Source organism: Mobula birostris, chromosome 2, assembly GCF_030028105.1.
Source record: "Mobula birostris isolate sMobBir1 chromosome 2, sMobBir1.hap1, whole genome shotgun sequence".
Taxonomy (NCBI): Eukaryota; Metazoa; Chordata; class Chondrichthyes; order Myliobatiformes; family Myliobatidae; genus Mobula; species Mobula birostris.
This window is the reverse complement of record NC_092371.1, coordinates 222,808,525-222,829,021: the sequence shown is the minus strand read 5'-3', so window position 1 is coordinate 222,829,021 and position 20,497 is coordinate 222,808,525. Positions and strand designations below refer to the sequence as shown.

At 41.9% G+C, this 20,497-nt stretch overlaps 1 protein-coding gene across 12 annotated transcripts in view; it reads right to left on the bottom strand.

Moving 5' to 3' along the window:
* epb41l2 (erythrocyte membrane protein band 4.1 like 2) overlaps nucleotides 1–20,497 on the bottom strand; it is a 193,188-nt gene that overhangs the window by 108,104 nt on the left and 64,587 nt on the right. For all 12 annotated transcript variants that reach the window (XM_072251522.1, XM_072251530.1, XM_072251531.1 and 9 more), the window contains exon 2: nucleotides 6,064–6,577. In XM_072251522.1, coding sequence (XP_072107623.1) covers nucleotides 6,064–6,561 — 498 coding nt within the window. In that variant the 5' untranslated portion in view covers nucleotides 6,562–6,577. The remainder of the gene's footprint in view (nucleotides 1–6,063; nucleotides 6,578–20,497) is intronic.

The following is a 20,497-nucleotide window of genomic DNA, read 5'->3' as shown; positions in this document are numbered from 1 at the left end:
CTCCAAATTCGGCCTTACCAATGCCTTATACAATTTCAACATTACATCCCAACTCCTATACTCAATGCTCTGATTTATAAAGGCCAGCATACCAAAAGCTTTCTTCACCACCCCATCTACATGAGATTCCACCTTCAGGGAACTATGCACCATTATTCCTAGATCCCTCTGTTCTACAGCATTCTTCAATGCCCTACCATTTATATAGCTAGGATGCCTAAGACTTTTGCACAGTACTGTATTTCTCAATTTGGAGTGGAGAGCAAGTTTGTAAATCAGGCAAATATAAGAAATTCTTCCTCCTCTCCATTCTAATTGGGCATCCCTCTATTCTAAGGCTGTGTTCTCTGGTCTTAAACTCCCCTATCACAGGAAACAGCCTCTGCACATCCACTCTATTGAGGCCTTTCACCATTCGTTAGGTTTCAATGAGACACCACCCCCCCCCCCCCCGCCAATTCTTCTGAATTCCAGTGAGTACGTGCCCAGCCAAATGCTCCTCATATGGTAAGAAATTCTGGAATCATTTTTGTGAACCTGCTTTGAACCCCTCAAATGTCGGTACATCCTTCTTTAGATAAGGAGCCTAAAACTGCTCAAAATCCTCCAAGTTTTCACCAGCCTTATAAAATCTCATAAAACATCACACCTTTTTAGTCTAGTCCTATTGATATTCTAGTCTTATTGAAATAAATGCTAACTTTGCACTTGTCTTCCTCACCACGGACTCAATCTGCAATTTCTTTCAGGAATCGTGCACAAGAACTCGTGTTTTTGCAACTCAGATTTTTCAATTTTTTCTCCATTTAGAAAATAATCAATACTTCTCTAAAACTGGAAACGTTATACAGTTTAACACGTGGCTAAGGAGTTGGTGTGGCGGGGGGGGGGCGCATAAGATTTTTGGATCATTGGGCCTGTACAGAAAGTGAGGGGATGGGGGGGGGCGCATAAGATTTTTGGATCATTGGGCCTGTACAGAAAGTGAGGGGATGGGGGGGGGGGGGGGGTAAACAAATATCCTAGCGGGAAGGTTTGTTAATGCTGCACAGTGGGGTTTAAACTAGAGTTGCAGGGGGATGGGAACCAGAGTGGCAGAACAGTTAGTGGCAGAAGCAGATGTTGGTAAGACTTCAGGAAAAAGTTAGGAATCAAAAGGTTGGGAATGGTGTGACGAAATTGAAAAAGGTCAATACAGGACTGAAGGTGTTATTTATGAATACGCGCAGTATACAGAATAAGGTAGATGAACTTGCAGCACTGTTGCACATTGGCAGGTATGATGTTGAAAGCATCATGGAATCATGGCTGAAAGATTATAGCTGGGAGCTTAATGTCGTCCATGGATAGGAATTTGTATCGAAAGGATAGGCAAGAAGGCAGAGGGGGTGGCGTTGCTCTGTTGCTAAAAAATGAAATAAGATAATTCAAAAGAGGTGACATTATGTCGGAAGATGATGAATCATTGTGGATAGTGCTAAGGAACTGCAAGGGTAAAAAGATCCTAATGGGAGTTGGACACAGTCCCAAACAGTAGTAAGGATGTTGCCTACAAATTACAACTGGAGAAAGAAAAAGCATGCCAAAGGAGAATGTTACAATAGTCATGGGAGACTTCAATATGCAGGTAGATTGGGAAAATCAGGTTGGCGCCAGATTACAGGAGGAGGAATATCCTGAATGCCTACAAGATGGCTTGAACCCACTAGGGATCAGCTATTCTGGATTGGGTGTTGCACAATGAACCAGAATTGATTAGAGAACTTAAGGTAAAAGAACCATTGGGGGAAATTATCATAAGATGATAGAACTCGCCCTAAAATTTGAGAAGCTCAAATCAGATGTTTCAGTATGACAGTGGAGTAAAGGGAGTTAAGAGATATGAGAGGGGAATTGGCCAAATTGGTTGGAAAAGAACACTGGCATGGATGGCGGCAGAGCAGCAATGGTTGGAGTTTCTGGAAGCAATTCAGAAGGTACATGATATATACGTCCCAAAGAGGAAGAAGTATTCCAAAGGAAAGTTGACACAACCATGGCGAATAAGTCAAAGCCAACATCGAAGCCAAAGAGAGCATATAATAGAGCAAAGATGAGAGGGAAGTTAGAGATTGCTAAGCTTTTAAAAACCAAGTGTAAAAGAGGGGCGTGAGTGGATATTGGATGCAGGAAAACGATGGGAGAGTAGTAATGGGGGACAAGGAAATAGCAGATGAACTGAATTAGCATTTTGCATCAGTCTTCACTGTGGAAGACACTAGCGGTATGGTGGAAGTTCTAGATGAAGTGTATGAAGTTACCATCACTAGGGAGAAGTTCTTGGGAAACTGAAAGGTGCTTAGGTAGATAAGTCACCTGGATCAGATGGTGTACACCCCAAAGTTCTGAAAGTGTTGGCTGAAGAGATTATGGAGGCATTAGGAATGATCTTTCAAGAATCTTACTGGAATGGTACCAGAAGACTGGAAAATTGCAAATGTCACTCCACTCTTCAAGAAGAGAAAGGCAGAAGAAAGGAAACAATAGGCCAGATAGTCTAATCTCAGTGGTCGGGAAGACGCTGGAATTGATTACAGGTCTCCCCTGCTTTTCGAACGTTCGCTTTACAAAACCTCACTGTTATGAAAGACCTACATTAATTACCTGTTTTCGCTAACAGAAGGTGTTTTCACTGTTACGAAAAAAGGCAGCGCGCGAAAAAAGCAGTGCGCGATAAAAAGCAACGCGCACCCCGAGCGCCGCTCCTCCCCCAGAACTGCATTCTAGCCGGCATTGCTTAAACACGTGCCTGTGAGCAGCCGTTAGCAAGATGAGTTCTAAGGTATCGGAAAAGCCTAGAAGAGCTCATAAGGGTGTTACACTTAGCGTAAAACTAGACATAATTAAGCATTTTGATCGTGGTGAACAAAGCAAGGACAAAGTGAGTCTGGCTTGTGGAAGTTGACGAAGATGATGTTGAAGAGGTTTCAGCATCCCATGACCAAGAACTGATAGATGAAGAGCTGATGCAATTGGAAGAGGAAAGGATAACAATCGAAACCGAATGCAGTAGCGAATGGACCGAAAGTGAAGTCGTCCAGGAACTGAACATGAAGCAACTGTGTGAGATTTTCGCTGCGATGATTGCAGGAAAGTACGACTTTAATTTTGAAAGGGTACATCGGTTTAGGGCATATTTGCAAGATGGTTTGAGTACTTACAAAGAACTGTATGATAGAAAAATGCACGAGGCTAAGCAGTCAAGCAAGCCTTCCACATCAGCTACAGCAGATGACGAACCTCGACCTTCACCATCGAGGCAGGTAGACATAGAAGAAGATGACTTGCCTGCCGTGATGGAAACAGCTGACGATGAGATGACACCCCAGTGTCCCACCAACCCAACCACCAGGTTGCGGAGAATGCAGCGGTAGCCAGGATGCACCCAGTACATCTTTAAGAAAAAAGCCAAAATAAACAAGCTAATCATTTACGTGCTGGGTGGCACCTAATTAGTTAGCTTGATTATTTCAGCTTTTTTCTTAAAGATGTGCTGGGTGCGTCCCGGCTACCGCTGCATTCTCCGCGGATCGGTATCGGTTCGCTGCCCGGAGGGTGGGGGCCACTGCACCACCCCAACCTCTGACGACTCAGCCTAACACACCATCAACAGTATGCCTGGCGCTGTCTTCCCAATTCCGGTAAGTGATACTACACTGTATATACGTTATTTCTACTTTATATAGGCTGTGTATTTTTATGTGTTATTTGGTATGATTTGCCACCTTCATAGCTTAAAGGTTACTGGAGAGTGTGCTTCTGCCGAGAGTGCTTGCGTGAGATTTTCGCTATGGAGAACAGTACTGTAATGATTGTGGAAAAGTATTTCTACTTTATATACGCTATGTATTTATCATATCATTCCTGCTTTTACTATATGTTACTGTTATTTTAGGTTTTATTTGTTATTTGGCATGATTTGGTAGGTTATTTTTGGGTCTGCGAACGCTCACAAATTTTTCCCATATAAATAAATGGTAATTGCTTCTTCGCTTTACGACATTCCGGCTTACGAACCATTTCATAGGAACGCTCTACCTTCGGATGGTGGGGGAAACTTGTATTAAAAATGAGCTCTCAGGGTACTTGGAGGCACACAATAAAATAGGCCATAGTCAACATGATTTCCTCAAGGGAAAACCTTGCCTGACAAATCTGTTGGAATTCTTTGCAGTGACAACCGGGACAGACAAAGAAGGATCAGTTGATGTTGTGTACTTGGATTTTCAGAAGGCATTTGACAAGGTGACACACATGAGGCTGCTTAGCAAGCTACAAGACCACGGTATTACAGGAAATATTCCAGCATGCATAAAGCAGTGTCTGATTGGCAGGAAGCAAAGAGCGGGAATAAAGGGAGCCTTCTCTAGTTGACTGCCAGTGACTAGTGGTATTCCACAGAGGTCTGTGTTGGGACGGATTCTTTTTACATTATACATCAATGATTTGGATGATGGAATTGATGGCTTCGTTGCAAAATTTGCAGACAATATGAAGATAGGTGGAGGGGCAGAGAGTTTTGAGGAAGTTGAGAGGCTAGAGGAGAAGGAGAGTGGGCAAAGAAATGGCAGATGTATACAGTGTTAGGAAACGTATAGTCATGCACTGTAGACGAAATGAAAAGGTTGAATATTTTCTAAACAGAGAGAAAATACAAAAAAAACTGATGTGCAAAGGGACTAAAGGTTAGTGTGTGGGTTGAGTCTGTGGCAAGAAAGGCAAATACAATGTTAGCATTCATTTCAAGAGGACTAGAATATAAAAGCAAGTATGTAATGTTCAGACTTTATAAAGCACTGGTGAGGCCTCACTTGGGATATTAAGAGCAGGCTTGGGCCTCTTATCTTAGAAACCAGAGAGGGTTCAAAGGAGGTTCACGAAAATGATTCTGGGATTGAATGGCTTGTCGTATGAAGAGCATCTGATGGCTGTTATTCACTGGAATTCAGAAGAATGAGGGGTGACCTCATTGAAACCTATTGAATGGTGAAAGGCTTTAATAGAGTGAATATGGACAGGATGTTTTCTATGGTGCGGGAGTCTTAGACCAGAGGACGCAGCCTCAGAATAGAGGAGCACTCTTTTAGAACGAAGACAAGGAATTTCTTTAGCCAAAGAGTGGTGAATCTGTGGAATTCTTTGCCATGGGCAGCTGTGGAAGTCAAGTACATAGGTATATTTAGAGGTTGATAGATTCTTGATCAGTCAGGGCATGAAGGGATACAGGGGGAAGGCAGAAGATTGGGGCTGAGGGGAAAATTGGATCAGCCATGATGAAATGGCAGATCAGACTCAATGGGCCAAATGGCCTAATTCTGCTCCTACATCTTATGGTTTTGTATCAGAATCAGGTTTATCAAAACAAATATTTGTCACCAAATTTGTTTTCGTGACAGCAGTATAAATTACTGCAGTATTTTTTTTAAATTGCGAAAGATGAACTAGAGGGACCTTAGACTTATCTAGTCTAGCAAACTTCACATCACCATACTTAAAACTATTTAAAAAGGCAAAAAAAAATTTAATTCTATCAGCCAGTAGACGCCCTGAATATCTACTTGAAAATACAGGATTGGAAATGAACAGAAGGTTCAGTGTCTTAAATAAAATTCTTTCTTGGGTCAAGCTAATGTTCACAAAATATTTATTTTCAGATATTACAGGTCATGCAACAAACTAACAAAGCTGGAAATACTCAAATACATGTTCTATAAATGCTACACAGGACTAATATGCACTTGAAGCATCATCTGCTTCTTTTCAGATTTCTAGAATCTGTGGTATTTTGCTTTTGATTACTCCCCCCCCCCGCGCCCCCCTCCCACAATCCAAGTTATTCTTTGGATCACGTTGCAAAACTCAACAGATCTTTATTAAAACTGCACGCCACAAAATATAGACTTGAAATAGAATTGTAAATAAGATATGACAAAAAAAACTCAAGAGTGTGAGATTCAGTATTACAGAACTCCAGTATAACAGCACAGCATTGTATTTTAAAATGGTAATCGTAATCAACTTTACCTGCAGTCCTGAACTACTCAAAGACTGCTGCTCCCTTATTTCACCTGTATGGCTCTGCTCTTCTTCCAATCCTTTCACCACTTCATTTTCTAATGCAGTCTTCATTAACTCTGGTTGTTCATTTTCTGAACTTCTCTCGTCAGCTTGAATGCCCTCATCGGCTTCCTTCCCTTCTGTAGTTTCCACCTGGGAAAGTGGTTTTTGCTTTTTTAACCATCCAGGCAAAAAACGGGACAATCCTTTACTACCCAATTGATCCTTTTTGTCGCTGCTAACAGAAGGAGTGGCCTGCGTACTTGCACTTGAAACTGAAGGACTTGACTCCTGTTCCTTCTGGGGCTGTGTTGTGGATTCAGGCTGCTTATCTTCCAGAATTTCTTTCTCTGGTTCCTGATTTAAACTGGCAGACTTGTCAGGATTTGATGCTTCAAAATCACCCTGTTCCATTTCTTTTGATTCCTCCTTTACCTGAACTGTAGACCCAGCTTCGGTCGTCATAATTGGTCAACTACAACTGCAAAAAGAATATTTTAACAAATTAGAAATTTTTAATTAGAAAAAGTGAATTTCTAAAATTCTCATTTGATTGGCAATGTATTATCGAAATCTCAACAATAATTTTCTTAACACATTTGCGGGTTTTTTTCCAGCAAAAGTTTCAAATATGAACATTGGATAAATAACAAATTCAAAATATTAAGTCACTAGGTAAATAATTGACTCTTCCAATGATGCTACATTATGTACTTACACTGATATATTAGTTGAGTGAAAGTCACTTCCTTAGAAACAAAAAAACAAAACATAATAGGACAATGTTGATGTTCAATAAATGTATTAGAAATTTGTCAAATTTTGTTTAATTTCCCCAACTGCTATGCCATTGTAGTCTGTGCATTCAGCTCCATCTGGTCATTTTCAACCATGCGTGATACAAAAAGGCAGATTCAATTGTCAAATGCAAAGGGCAATGTATTCTGTAGCCAAGGTGCTTAAATGATTGCGATAAAAATGCCACAGTAGGTTTTTCAAATTCCATGAACTATTTCAAATTACATGTTCAATCATACAATCTAACTAGTTATGAAGTTGCTCCAGTAAAGAATATATATTTCTACTGGGAACCAAATAAAATAGCTTCAAGCTTACATTTACACAAAATCCACATAAAAGTTGCTGGTGAACACAGCAGGCCAGGCAGCATCTCCAGGAAGAGGTACAGTCAACGTTTCGGGCTGAGACCCTTCGTCAGGACTAACTGAAAGAGCTAGTAAGAGATTTGAAAGTGGGAGGAGGAGGGGGAGATCCAAAATGATAGGAGAAGACAGGAGGGGGAAGGATGGAGCTAAGAGCTGGACAGTTGATTGGTAAAAGGGATATGAGAGGATCATGGGACGGGAGGCCTAGGGAGAGAGAAAGGGGGGGGAGCCCAGAGGATGGGCAAGGAGTATAGTGAGAGGGACAGAGGGAGAAAAAGGAGAGAGGGAAAAAGAATATAAATATATAAATATAAAATAATAAATAAATAACGGATGGGGTATGAGGGGGAGGTGGGGTATTAACGGAAGTTAGAGAAGTCAATATTCATGCCATCAGGTTGGAGGCTACCCAGACGGAATATAAGGTGTTGTAGAGGAAGCCTTGGATAGACATATCAGAATGGGAATGGGACTTGGAATTACAATGTGTGGCCACTGAGAGATCCTGCTTTCTCTGGCGGACAGAGCGAACACGTACGAAACAGTACAACGCTATTCAAAACCAAGATTAGAACAGATGAAAACACAAATTAGAACCAAACGGCCTTGTACACCAGTCATTGAAAGCAGGCATGCACGTACATTGGTTTAATGCAGCCAATGGTAGGTTGCCTTTCATAAGAGAAGCAAAGGTACTAGTCTTGATATACCACACCTGGGCAATTATACATAATTTTGGTTTGGTCCCTTTACCCAAGGATATACTCAGCATAGAGGAAGAGCAACTAAACTTCACCAGACCAATATCTGGGACTGAACAGACAAAGACTACATTCACTAAAGTTTAGATGAAGGAGGTAACTATATTGAAATACAGGAAAGTCTGACAGGGCTAAATAGGAGGACAGACTCCCTGTCTAGGGAATTTAGAACAAAAGGGATAAGAGCAGGGGTTCCCAACTTTTTTTTTGCCATGGGCCCCTACCATTAACTGAGGCACCTGTGGACCCTAGGTTGGGAACTCCTGCATTGGCATCACAGGTTATGGGGCAAAACCATTTTTGAATGAGTTGAGAAATTTCTAAGTGGTGAACCTGTAAAATTCTATTGTTGAAAGCAGTGGAGGCAAAATCACTGACAATATTTGAGGCAGTAAATCGATCTCTAGATACAAATGAATCAAAAGATAGGCGAAGAAAGCAAATCATTGCTTCTTCTGCAGACCCAGTACAATATAGGAAATTTGACTGCAGAACAACCACACTGAAAGTGACACCATTCACACCGGTGGAACAATGATAGAAAAAGCCAAGTGGATTAATTGTCTGATAATTATCTCAGTCCTTCAGAGTGGTAGCATTACTCATCCAAAAGAAAATTATATTCAAAAGGCATACCAACATAATACTCCAGTCGGGTGAGGGGAAGATTTTGTTTCTTTTACCATTGAATGAATCAATTCATTGATTTAAATAAATGGCAGCTTGTACTGATTTAAAAGTTTCTTTTAAATACACCCCTTTCATCATAAATAAAATACAGTACTGGATTCTTCCTACTCAAAGTTACATTTAATTCAATTGGGAAATAATTAGATAATGCAAGGAAAAATGTAAAACTTCAGTTGGAATGTAGTTGATAGAATTACGTAGATTAAAATAACTTGAATAAATATCTGGAAGAGTAAACACATTAGTAATATGTGGAAACAATGGTAGTGTGGGAACAATTTAACTATATGGCCTCTTGCTATGCAATATGGCTCAACAATTCCATGACTGCACTGGAAGATTTTCAACAAATTCGAAGAGTTTCTGCTTTACTTATTTAATACTTGTGAATCATTCCATACTTTTCAGAACATCTGAATTCTTCCAGTATGCTAGACAATTGTACTTCCAACTGGCATTTTCAGTGTAGGTGGCAAGAAAATAGCAACATAATGTACAGACCTCCCGCAACAACTCAAATTGTGTGTTTGATTCTTATACTTAAGGTTCATACTGTTAACTGCTAGACCACACAACTCTTCTAAAAGAATAGAATTTAGCTTTACATAAACTTTAAGTTCATTAATATCCTGATTACAACTTTAAATACTTTGTAGATCACTATCCGCACAAAGCAGAAAACTGAATGAAAGCAGTTTGACCTTAAATAAAAAATATTGTGGAGAAACTCAGTGGGTCAAGTAGCACTTGTGGGGAATTGGAAGTGTCAGTCAGCATTAAAGCGGAGTGGAAAGACAGCAACCAAAAGGGAATGAGCAAGAACCATAAAAGAACAAAGGGCTTAATTAGGAAGGGGAAAAAAGATTATGAGAGAAAACTGGCAGGCAACATAAAAACGGACTGTAAAAGCTTTTATAGATATGTAAAAAGGAAAAGACTGGTAAAGACAAATGTAGGTCCCCTGCAGACAGAAACAGGTGAGTCGATTATGGGGAGCAAGGACATGGCAGACCAATTGAATAATTACTTTGGTTCTGTCTTCACTAAGGAGGACATAAATAATCTTCCAGAAATAGTAGGGGACAGAGGGTCCAGTGAGATGGAGGAACTGAGCAAAATACATGTTAGTAGGGAAGTGGTGTTAGGTAAATTGAAGGCAGATAAATCCCCAGGGCCAGATGGTCTGCATCCCAGGGTGCTTAAGGAAGTAGCCCAAGAAATAGTGGATGCATTAGTGATAATTTTTCAAAACTCGTTAGATTCTGGACTAGTTCCTGAGGATTGGAGGGTGGCTAATGTAACTCCACTTTTTAAAAAAGGAGGGAAAGAGAAACCGGGGAATTATAGACCGGTTAGCCTAACGTCGGTGGTGGGGAAACTGCTGGAGGCAGTTATCAAGGATGTGATAACAGCACATTTGGAAAGTGGTGAAATGATCGGACAAAGTCAGCGTGGATTTGTGAAAGGAAAGTCATGTCCGACGAATCTCATAGAATTTTTTGAGGATGTAACTAGTAGAGTGGATAGGGGAGAACCAGTGGATGTGGTATATTTGGATTTTCAGAAGGCTTTTGACAAGGTCCCACACAGGAGATTAGTGTGCAAACTTAAAGCACACGGTATTGGGGGTAAGGTATTGGTGTGGGTGGAGAGTTGGTTAGCAGACAGGAAGCAAAGAGTGGGAATAAACGGGACCTTTTCAGAATGGCAGGCGGTGACTAGTGGGGTACCGTAAGGCTCAGTGCTGGGACCCCAGTTGTTTACAATATATATTAATGACTTGGATGAGGGAATTAAATGCAGCATCTCCAAGTTTGCAGATGACACAAAGCTGGGTGGCAGTGTTAGCTGTGAGGAGGATGCTAAGAGGATGCAGGGTGACTTGGATAGGTTGGGTGAGTGGGCAAATTCATGGCAGATGCAATTTAATGTGGATAAATGTGAAGTTATCCACTTTGGTGGCAAAAATAGAAAAACAGATTATTATCTGAATGGTGGCCGATTAGGAAAAGGGGAGGTGCAACGTGACCTGGGTGTCATTATACACCAGTCATTGAAAGTGGGCATGCAGGTACAGCAGGCGGTGAAAAAGGTGAATGGTATGCTGGCATTTATAGTGAGAGGATTTGAGTACAGGAGCAGGGAGGTACTACTGCAGTTGTACAAGGCCTTGGTGAGACCACACCTGGAGTATTGTGTGCAGTTTTGGTCCCCTAATCTGACGAAAGACATCCTTGCCATAGAGGGAGTACAAAGAAGGTTCACCAGATTGATTCCTGGGATGGCAGGACTTTCATATGAAGAAAGAATGGATGAACTGGGCTTGTACTCGTTGGAATTTAGAAGATTGAGGGGGGATCTGATTGAAACGTATAAGATCCTAAAGGGATTGGACAGGCTAGATGCAGGAAGATTGTTCCCGATGTTGGGGAAGTCCAGAACGAGGGGTCACAGTTTGAGGATAGAGGGGAAGCCTTTTAGGACTGAGATTAGGAAAAACTTCTTCACACAGAGAGTGGTGAATCTGTGGAATTCTCTGCCACAGGAAACAGTTGAGGCCAGTTCATTGGCTATATTTAAGAGGGAGTTAGATATGGCCCTTGTGGCTACGGGGGTCAGGGGGTATGGAGGGAAGGCTGGGGCGGTGTTCTGAGTTGGATGATCAGCCATGATCATAATAAATGGCGGTGCAGGCTCGAAGGGCCGAATGGCCTACCCCTGCACCTATTTTCTATGTTTCTATGTTTCTATAAACATTCCCTCACTATCCTGATGAAGGGTCTTGGTGCAAAATACTGAAGGTTTATTCTCCTCCGAAGCTGAAATCCTCTTGCATTGTGTGCCTTGCTCACCATTTTGCTTTCTTTTTGCACTATTAATTGGGCCAGAAGTTAATTGGGGCAGTTGCTTAATTGGGACAGCTCTTGAAGAACAAAAACTAATCAAGAAAATAGCCAGGATTTCTTTTGTTTATTTGGAACATGATGCCACTTAATTGGGACAGGAGACTGTTGCTAGCCAGTTTTTAAACTAGCAACAGTCGCAACCACTTGCGTGGCCATTAGATGCTACAGCTTGCTTAGAGCGAACAGTTTTAGATAGCATCAGCTGCGTGTGTTTGTGTTCAAGAAGCAGTGATTTTTGTCACTGATAGTTGGTGAATAAAAAGCAGTAAGACAACTCAGAACAGTTTTGCTCAGCACGTTTTCAAGCATTCAGGCTTGGAGATGTGAGAGGCGGCCAAGAATGAAAATGAAATGATATTGTAGGTTTTCGCAAATAAAACAAAGTGAGGCATTTTATGTTTAATGAAATCTGCAACATATTTTATTGAACTCGAAAACCTAAACACAAAAGCTTGCAAAAAATCTTTGCATAATAATGTTACCACATCAGGCCAGCCTCTTAAAGCACAACTCCAACTCAATGTTGGTGCTTGTGAATTAGGTACATTTCTCCCAATTATGTTAGCCAATATAGCACCCCCCCCCCAGATATTCAGTAACTTGGAAATTTTCTTGTATCCATCGCCTGACTTGTGCTTAACTTATTCCCGTGTTAGTTAAGAGTGTTCTTTTGTCTTCATGGTGTCGTTTTTGCCAGGATACTGACTCACCACCAGTTGCACCTTCCAGATACAGGTGTATTTTTACTACAATCAATTGAAACACCTTGAAACTCCTACTTCTCACCTTTCACTCTTACCCCCCCCACCTAATACAAGCCTACAATCACTATTACAAATTTTAATTTAGAAATATAGAACATATTGCTGTTGACCATATGCTCTTCCAGTTTAAGAAGGTGCTGGCGAAACTCAGCGACTAAATGCTGGTGGCAAGTAAAACAAAGAACGACTAAATACTTTCTTCACACGTTTTCTGGTAAATGATCACTGCAAACAATAGCCTGTAACTTCCCTTTCGGGTTGAGTTTTTGAACCACATAAACAACTTGGCATTTTTGCAGTGTGAAATGAAGACTCAAAGGTGCAGGATGCTTGCTGCAAAACATGCACAGACCGAATCAAGGTGGCAGGGTTTGGGCCAGAGAACAGGGAATAAGCCAATGTATGGCCATTGCTGGAGCAGACTTGGAAGCAATTCGATGCAGCAGAACAGAGGCGAGGCAGAGCATAGGCCTGGGCCCGAAATCAAGGAAAGATCCAGAATTTGATCGACTCAAGTATCAAGCTGAATTGAAAAAGTTGGGTACAGGCCAAATTAAGGCAGCGGGGCCCAGGCCTGAGAGCTCATCAAAGTGATGGGGTCCAGGTCAGAGAACAAGGAATAACCTGAGGTTTGTATCAAATAAGCGCTGGGCTAGATTGAAAAGGTCAGGGTGTCGGGGCTGGAGGCGAGTTACGGTCTGATTCAGCTCACTGCTCCGCAAGGTTTACTCATCTCTGCATTGGACTTCAGCTCACAACTAACTTCTGAATCTGCCTGGCTGTGAACTCACTCTGAGTGCTATTGGCTTACTTTAATCGCGTGCATGATTTGTGTTTACTTTCTCTGCATATTGGGTGTTTGACAATCTTCTGTTGCTTTAGTGGGTTCTATATGGTTTCTTTGTTTTGTGGCTGTCTGAAAGGAGCATTATCTCAAGGTTGTATAAAGCATATGTACTTTAATAAATGTACTTTGAACTTTGCTTTATCTTCTCCCTTTCAGTAAATGTCAGAAATCAAACCACTGGGGCAGCATCATACTCAAAATAAACTAGAATGCCATTAGCACAAGGGTTGGCTTTTAAATGGAAAATCAGCTTTCACTTCCTTGTGATTCTTGTAAAAGCAATATTATTTTAGGCAGGGGTGACCAGAAAGAAAGTTTATTGTACATTTTGTATCATATGATGTTTCAGGGGATAAAAGTACGGTGCAACCTGCAAATATTTCTGGAAAGCATGTCTGGTTATCAATCTGTTCCAAAGTTCTGCACAAATGCATCCATTAATTCAATTGTTCCACATGGTCTTATAATGCTTCACTGGACACATTCTCCTCATGTAAAATATGGAGTCAGGTTATAGAATGTGTGTAATCTACTGTAACTACCAGGTTCATACAAGATAGGATGTCAGTTTACCCAAGCACAGTTTCAAATAAAGCATATCATTTCACCTAAGCAGTTGTTAAAAAACAAGTTCTACAGTGTAACATGATCCCCAAAATCCCTTAAAGGTGGTTCTTTTAAAGTTGAATGAATAAATGGAAGGGAGAAGTGAGAAGGATAAGGGGCCAGTGTTAGTAGCTGTAACGAAGGAGGAAGAAACCACAAGTAGCATATCACAAGTGGCATAAACAAACAGGGTTGAATATTAAATTGTATGAATTTTCTTCATCCTACATTAAAAAGCAGTACTTCAACAAAATATTTGTAAAATATTCTAACATGTAAGACGATAGCACTCAAGCTACAGCATCACTGCATCGTGTAAAGCACCTTTTTGGGACAGATTAATCAACAACCCAAATTGCACACAAGGGCCATTCAGGGAAAAGTTGAAGCCCTGATCTTCTAGAGATACTTGCTAAATGTTATTGTGACTGTACTCAAGAGTTGGATTGCAATACTCATGAAGTCTACTGGGGAACGGCCAGTTTCTTGCACCTACTGTCACCACAGATCAACAATCTCACCTAGCCCTCCACTTGGCTTTGGATCATCTGGACAACAGCAATACCCATGTCAGGCTGTTTAGTAATTACAGCTTGGCATTCAACACAATCATCCCCTCAATGCTAATGAACAAGGATTAAAACCTGGGTTTTCATATCTCCTCTGCAACTGGATCGTTGAGCTCATTGAGGGGCCATAGGCCGTGTGGATCAGTAATAACATCTCCTCCTTACTGACAATCAACCACAGGTGCATCTCAAGGCGGTATGCTGAGTTCACTGCTCTCATCCCACTACACATGACTGCAGCTAGGCACAGTTCTAACACCATCTATAAATTTACTAAAGACACCATTGCAGAATCTCAGATGGTGAAAAGGCAAGATAGATCCACTGGTTAAGTGGCATCACAATGACAGTGCATTCAACATCAACAAAGCTAAGGAACTGATTGTGGACTCCCGATGGGAGAACAAACGCCAATCCCCATCATGAGGTCAGTGGTGAAAAAGGCGAGTAGCTTCAAACTCCAGGGTGACAACACCTTAGAAGATCTACCCTGGGCCCAACACATTAATGCAATCATAAAGAAGTCACGCCAAAGGCTATACTTCATTAAGAGTTCGAAGAGCTTTGGCAAGTCATAAAAACAAGCAAATAGTGGAGAGCATTCTGACTGGTTGCATGACCAGCTAGCATCGAAGCACAAAATTGAAAAAGGTCGCAGAGGGTTGTAAACACAACCAGCTCCATCATAGGCACAACCATCCTCACCATCGAGGACAGTTTCAAAAGATGGTGCCTCAAGAAAGTAGCATCCATCTTTTAAGACTCTCAACATCTGGGATATACCCTCTTCTCATTACCATCATCAGGAAGCAGCCTGAAGATCCTCACTCAAAATTTTCAGTGTTGTTTTTGTGCCACATATTAAAGAGGCCAGAAATAGGAAGATCATACAATTTAACACGCAAGGAGATGGTGCAGGCAGAACAGCTTCAGATTTTTGGATCATCAAGCTCTATTCCACGTAATGTGGGACCTGTATAGAGGAGGTGGATTGCACCTGACCTGAAGAGGGACTAATATCCTCATGGGAAGGATTGCAAGTGCAAAGTAGAGTGGCAGGGGGATGGGAACCAGAGTGCCAGAGCAGCTAATGGAGTGGTTGTGGATAAAGATGTAATTAAGCCAACATACAAAGTCAGGAATTGAAAAGTCAAGCATGGAGGGACTGATGCTCTGACCCACAGATATTTCAATGAAAGGAGAATTGTAGGATTGTAGAAAAAAGCGGATGAGCTTAGGGCATGGCTCAACACGCAGAATTATGACATTGCAGCCCTTAGTGATACTTGGTTGGAGAAGGTGCAGGACTGGCAGCTCAGTGTTCTGGGATTCCATTGTTTTAGATGTGACAGAAAGGGAGGGATTAAATGGTGTTGGCAGCATCACTAGTCAGGGAAAATATCATGGCAGTGCTCAGACAGAACAGGCTGGAGAGCTTTACGAGTAGTGAGGCTTTATGGGTAGAACTGAGGAGTAAGAATGGTAAAATCAAGGAATTGGGATTACATTTGTTACGTACCCCGTAACTGGGTTGCTAAACCAACAGAAATGGATCACTCAGTTGGAGTCTGGATTACTAGAACTAAGAAAGTTTTATTAAAGAAACAAGCAACACAGTACTCTAATCAAAAGGATAATGAATGCAACAGTTCAGCAATGATAAACATACATGTACACAGAATTAAGATAACAGGATCAATCAAGCTCTATCATTGTCTAGGGGTAAATGACCAGTTTCAAAATGACGCAACGTTCAGTTCAGTTCGCAGTAATCGCTGCCGTGGCGATGAACAGCGGGGAGGAAGGAGGGAGAGAGCAAAACGAATGAATATTCAAGGCTTCCACACATACCTTCGCAGTCAGCTTTCGGGCGAGTCCTCTGTGATGTCATCTGAGGTCACCGACCGTGACCCCTCCGTTTCCCGATACGATCGTTTCTCTGCGGTGAACCCAGCACCCAGGCAAGGGTGGACACACACCAGGTTCCCACCGATCATGCCTTTCCACCCTGTGCGTCTATGGCCTGGTACCGCAACCGGCCTTCCAAAACTTCCCACCGCCTTGTGAGAGACGCACCGCTTCCAGGGTCTCATTACCTCGGGTGTCGTGTGTGTTGCCTTAGCAAACCTGCCCCTTTTTATCCCCCTGCTGGGGTATCGCCTGTCCATCACTTCAAACAGTTCGGGGTTCAAGGGGGGAGCCGATCTTGACAGCTCTCCTTCCCCTTCATTAACATCTCCAAATGCTGCTCCATTGTTTTCCTTATCTCTCTCTCTCTCTCCTGAAGACAGGTGGCAGACCAACTGCTGATCCCACTGGTGCCAGCACAGGACAGCTACATCTTAATCTATGTGTATTCTTGTCACACATTATAGAGCACTCAACGGTCCACAGGATTTAGAGGAACAAATATGAAGAGAGATCAAAAACTATTGCAAGAAACAAGGCTGTGATTGTACATGAGTTTAATTTACTACGTTGACTGAGACTCCCATACTATAAAAGGGCTAAAAGGGAAAGTTTGCAAATGTGTTCAGGAAAGTTTCCTTAATCAGTACATAGAAGTCCCAACCAGAGACAGTGTGATACCAGATCTCCTATTTCGTGGAATAAAACAAGGCGGGTTCGGGTAACAGCAGTTTGTGCAGGGAAACATTTTGCATCTAGTGATCATAATGTCATTAATTTCAAGGTAATTATGGAAAAGGATAGGTCTGGTCCCAGGTTTGAAATTCTAAAAGTGAGAAAGGCCAACTTTGATAGGTTCAGAAAAGATCTGGCAAGCGTGAATTGGGGCAGGTTATCTTCCGGCAAAGGTGTACTTAGTATGTGCGAGGCCTTCAAAAGTAAAATTTTGAGAGCACAGAGTTTGTATGTTTTTGTCAGAATACATGTCAAGGATAACAGGTTTAGGGAACTGTTATTTGAGAGATAGAGGCCTTGGTTAAGAAAAAGGAGGTGCACAGCACATATAGGCAAGCAGGAACAAATGAGGTACTTGAGGAATAGAAGAAATGCAGGAGAAAACTTGAGAAACCATGAGGGCTAAAATGACAAGAGGTTGCTCTAGCAAATAAGGTGAAGGAGAATCCTATGGGCTTCCTCAGAATATATTAAGAACAAAAAGTTAGTAAGGGCCAAAATTGGTCCTCTGAGAGACCAAAATGGTAATCTATGCAGGAGGCTAAAAGAGATGGGGGAAGACCATAAATGGATTTTTTTGTATCTGAATTGACTAGGAAACAGACACAGAGTCTATAAAAGTGAGTCAAAGCAGCAATGCCATCATGGACCCTATACAGCTAACAGGCAGGGGAGTGTTTGCTGCAAAGGCAAATTAGGGTGGATAAATCTCCAGGGCCTGACTAGTTGTTCCTTTAGACCCTGTGGGAGGCAAGTGCAGAAATTGCAGGGGCCCTAGCACAGTATTAAAGGATAGCTAATGTTGTTCTGTTGTTTAAGAAAGGCTCTTAAGAATAAGCAAGAAAATTATAACCCAGCAAGCCTGGGAAAGTTACTGGAAGGGATTCTAAGGGGCCAAATATACAAGTATAAGATGATGAGAGGCGTTGATTATGTGGATAGTTGGAGACTTTTTCCCAGGGCTGGAATGGCTAGCATGAGAGGGCATAGTTTTAAGGTGTTTGGAAGTAGGTAGAGGAGATGTCAGGAGTAAGTTGTTTATTTTTTAAAAAACTCAGAGTGGTGAGTGCGTGGAATGGGCTGCCAGCAATGGTGGTGGAGGCAGATACAATAGGGTCTTTTGAGAGACTCCTAAACAGGTACATGGAGCTCAGAAAAATAGAGGGCTATGGGTAACCCTATGTGATTTCTAAGGTAAGGACATGTTCAGCACAGCTTTTTGGGCTGAAGGGCCTGTATTGTCTGTAGGTTTTCTATGTTTCTATTGTTACATACCCTGTAACTGGGTTGCCAAACCAGCAGAAATGGACCACTTAGTTGGAGTCTGGATTACTGGAACTATGAAAGTTTTATTAAAGAAATAAGCAACACAGTACTCTAATCAAAAGGATATAAATGCAACAGGTTAGCAATGAATAAACACACATGTACACGGAACTATGATAATAGGATCAATCAAGCTCTATCGCAGTCTAGGGGTAAATGATCAGTTTCAAGGGACGCAAAGTTCAGTTCAATTTAGTTCAGTTCAGTTCGCAGTAATCGCTGTTGTGCCGTTGGGGCAGGGAGAAGAGAGAGAACGAATGAATATGCAAATTGGATTCCAAACAGACCTTCGATATTCCTCGCAGTTAGCTTTCGGGCGAGCCCTTTGTAATGTCTTCTGAGGTCACTGACTGTGACCCCTCCGTTCCAGATACGATCGTTCTTCTGCGGTGAACCCGGCACCCAGGCAAGGGCGGACACACACACCAGGTTCCCGCTGACCCGTACCTTTCTACCCTGTGCGTCTACGGCTGGTCCTGCAACCAGACCTCCAAAACGCCCACCAACTTGTGGGAGCACACCGCTTCCAGGGTCTCGTTACCTCGTGGAGTCGTGTGTCTGTTGCCTTAGTGAACCTGTCCCTTTTTATCCCCCTGCTGGGGTATCACCTGTCCATCGAACTTCAAACAGTTCAAAGCAAGCGGTCTCTGACAATACTCGGAACTGTGTCTCCTTTTCGTTAATCCCTCTCGTCTCTCATTAACATTTCTGAATGTTCCCCCATTGTCCTCTTATCAGCATCAATCTTCTGATAATTTGGTCTGTCGTCCCACTATAGACAGGGACTGATTAGGTATAGTCAATGTGACTTTGTGTGTGACAGTTCTTGTCTAACCAATCTTAAGAGTTCTTCAGGGAAATTATCAGAAAAGTTGAAGACAAGGCAGTGGATGTTGTTTACATGGACGTTACCAAGGCCACCGACAAGGTCCTGCATAGGAGGTTTGTCAAGAAGGTTTGGTTACTTGGCATTCAAGATGAGGTAGAAAACTAGATTAGACATTGACTTTGCAGGAGAAGCCAGAGAGTAGTAGTAGACTAATCACAAACAAGAGAAAATCTGCAGATGCTGTAAATCTGAGCAACACACAAAATGTTGGGAGGAATTCAGCCCAAAACATTGACTGTACTCTTTTCCTAGATGCTGCCAGTCCTGCTGAGTTCCTCCAGCATTTTGTGTATGTTGAGTGGTAGTAGATATTTGCCTCTCTGATTGGAGGCCCATGACTAGTGTTGTGCTGCAACGATTGGTGATGGAACTCCCTGGTCTTCTCCCCAGTAACCTTAGATGCGATGTCCAATCAAGAACCTATCAATCTCTCCCTTAAATACACCCAACTAACTGGCCTCCACAGCTGTCTGTGGTAACAAATTCCACAAAATCACTCTGGCTAAAGAAATTTCTCCACACCTGTGTAAATGGATGCTCCTCTATCCTGAGGCTGTGACCTCTTGTCCTAGACTCCCCCAGAATGGAAAACATCCTTTTCACATTTACTCTAAGCCTTTCAAAAGATTTCAATATGATACCACTTTGTCCTTCTAAATTCCAGTGAGTACAGACCCATTAAACATTCCTCATATAATTCTTTCATGCCCAGAATCATCCCTGTGAACCACCTCTGAACCCTCTCCAATGCCTGCACAGCTTTTCCTAGACAAGAAGCCCAAAACTGTTCACAATACTCAAGGTGAGCCTCACCAGTGGCTTATAAAACCTCAGCATTACATCCCTCCTCTTGTACTCTAGATCACTTGAAATGAATGCTAACATGGTATTTGCCTTCCTCACCACCAATTTGCCTGCAAGTTGACCTTTAGGGTCTGCACAAGGACTCACAAGACCCTTTGCATCTCAGATTTTTGGATTTTCTACCCACTTAGAAAATAGTCTGTCATTTATTTCTACCACCAAAGTGCATGACCATGCATTTTCCACTACTGTATTTCATTTGCCACTTTCTTGTCCATTCTTGAAATCTGTCCATGTCTTTCTGCAGTCTATCTGTTTCATCAAAACTACCTGCCCCTCCATCATTTTGTATCATCTGCAAACTCGGCAACATAGCTATCTATTCCATCATCTAAATCATTTATACACAGCATAAAAAGCAGACCCAACA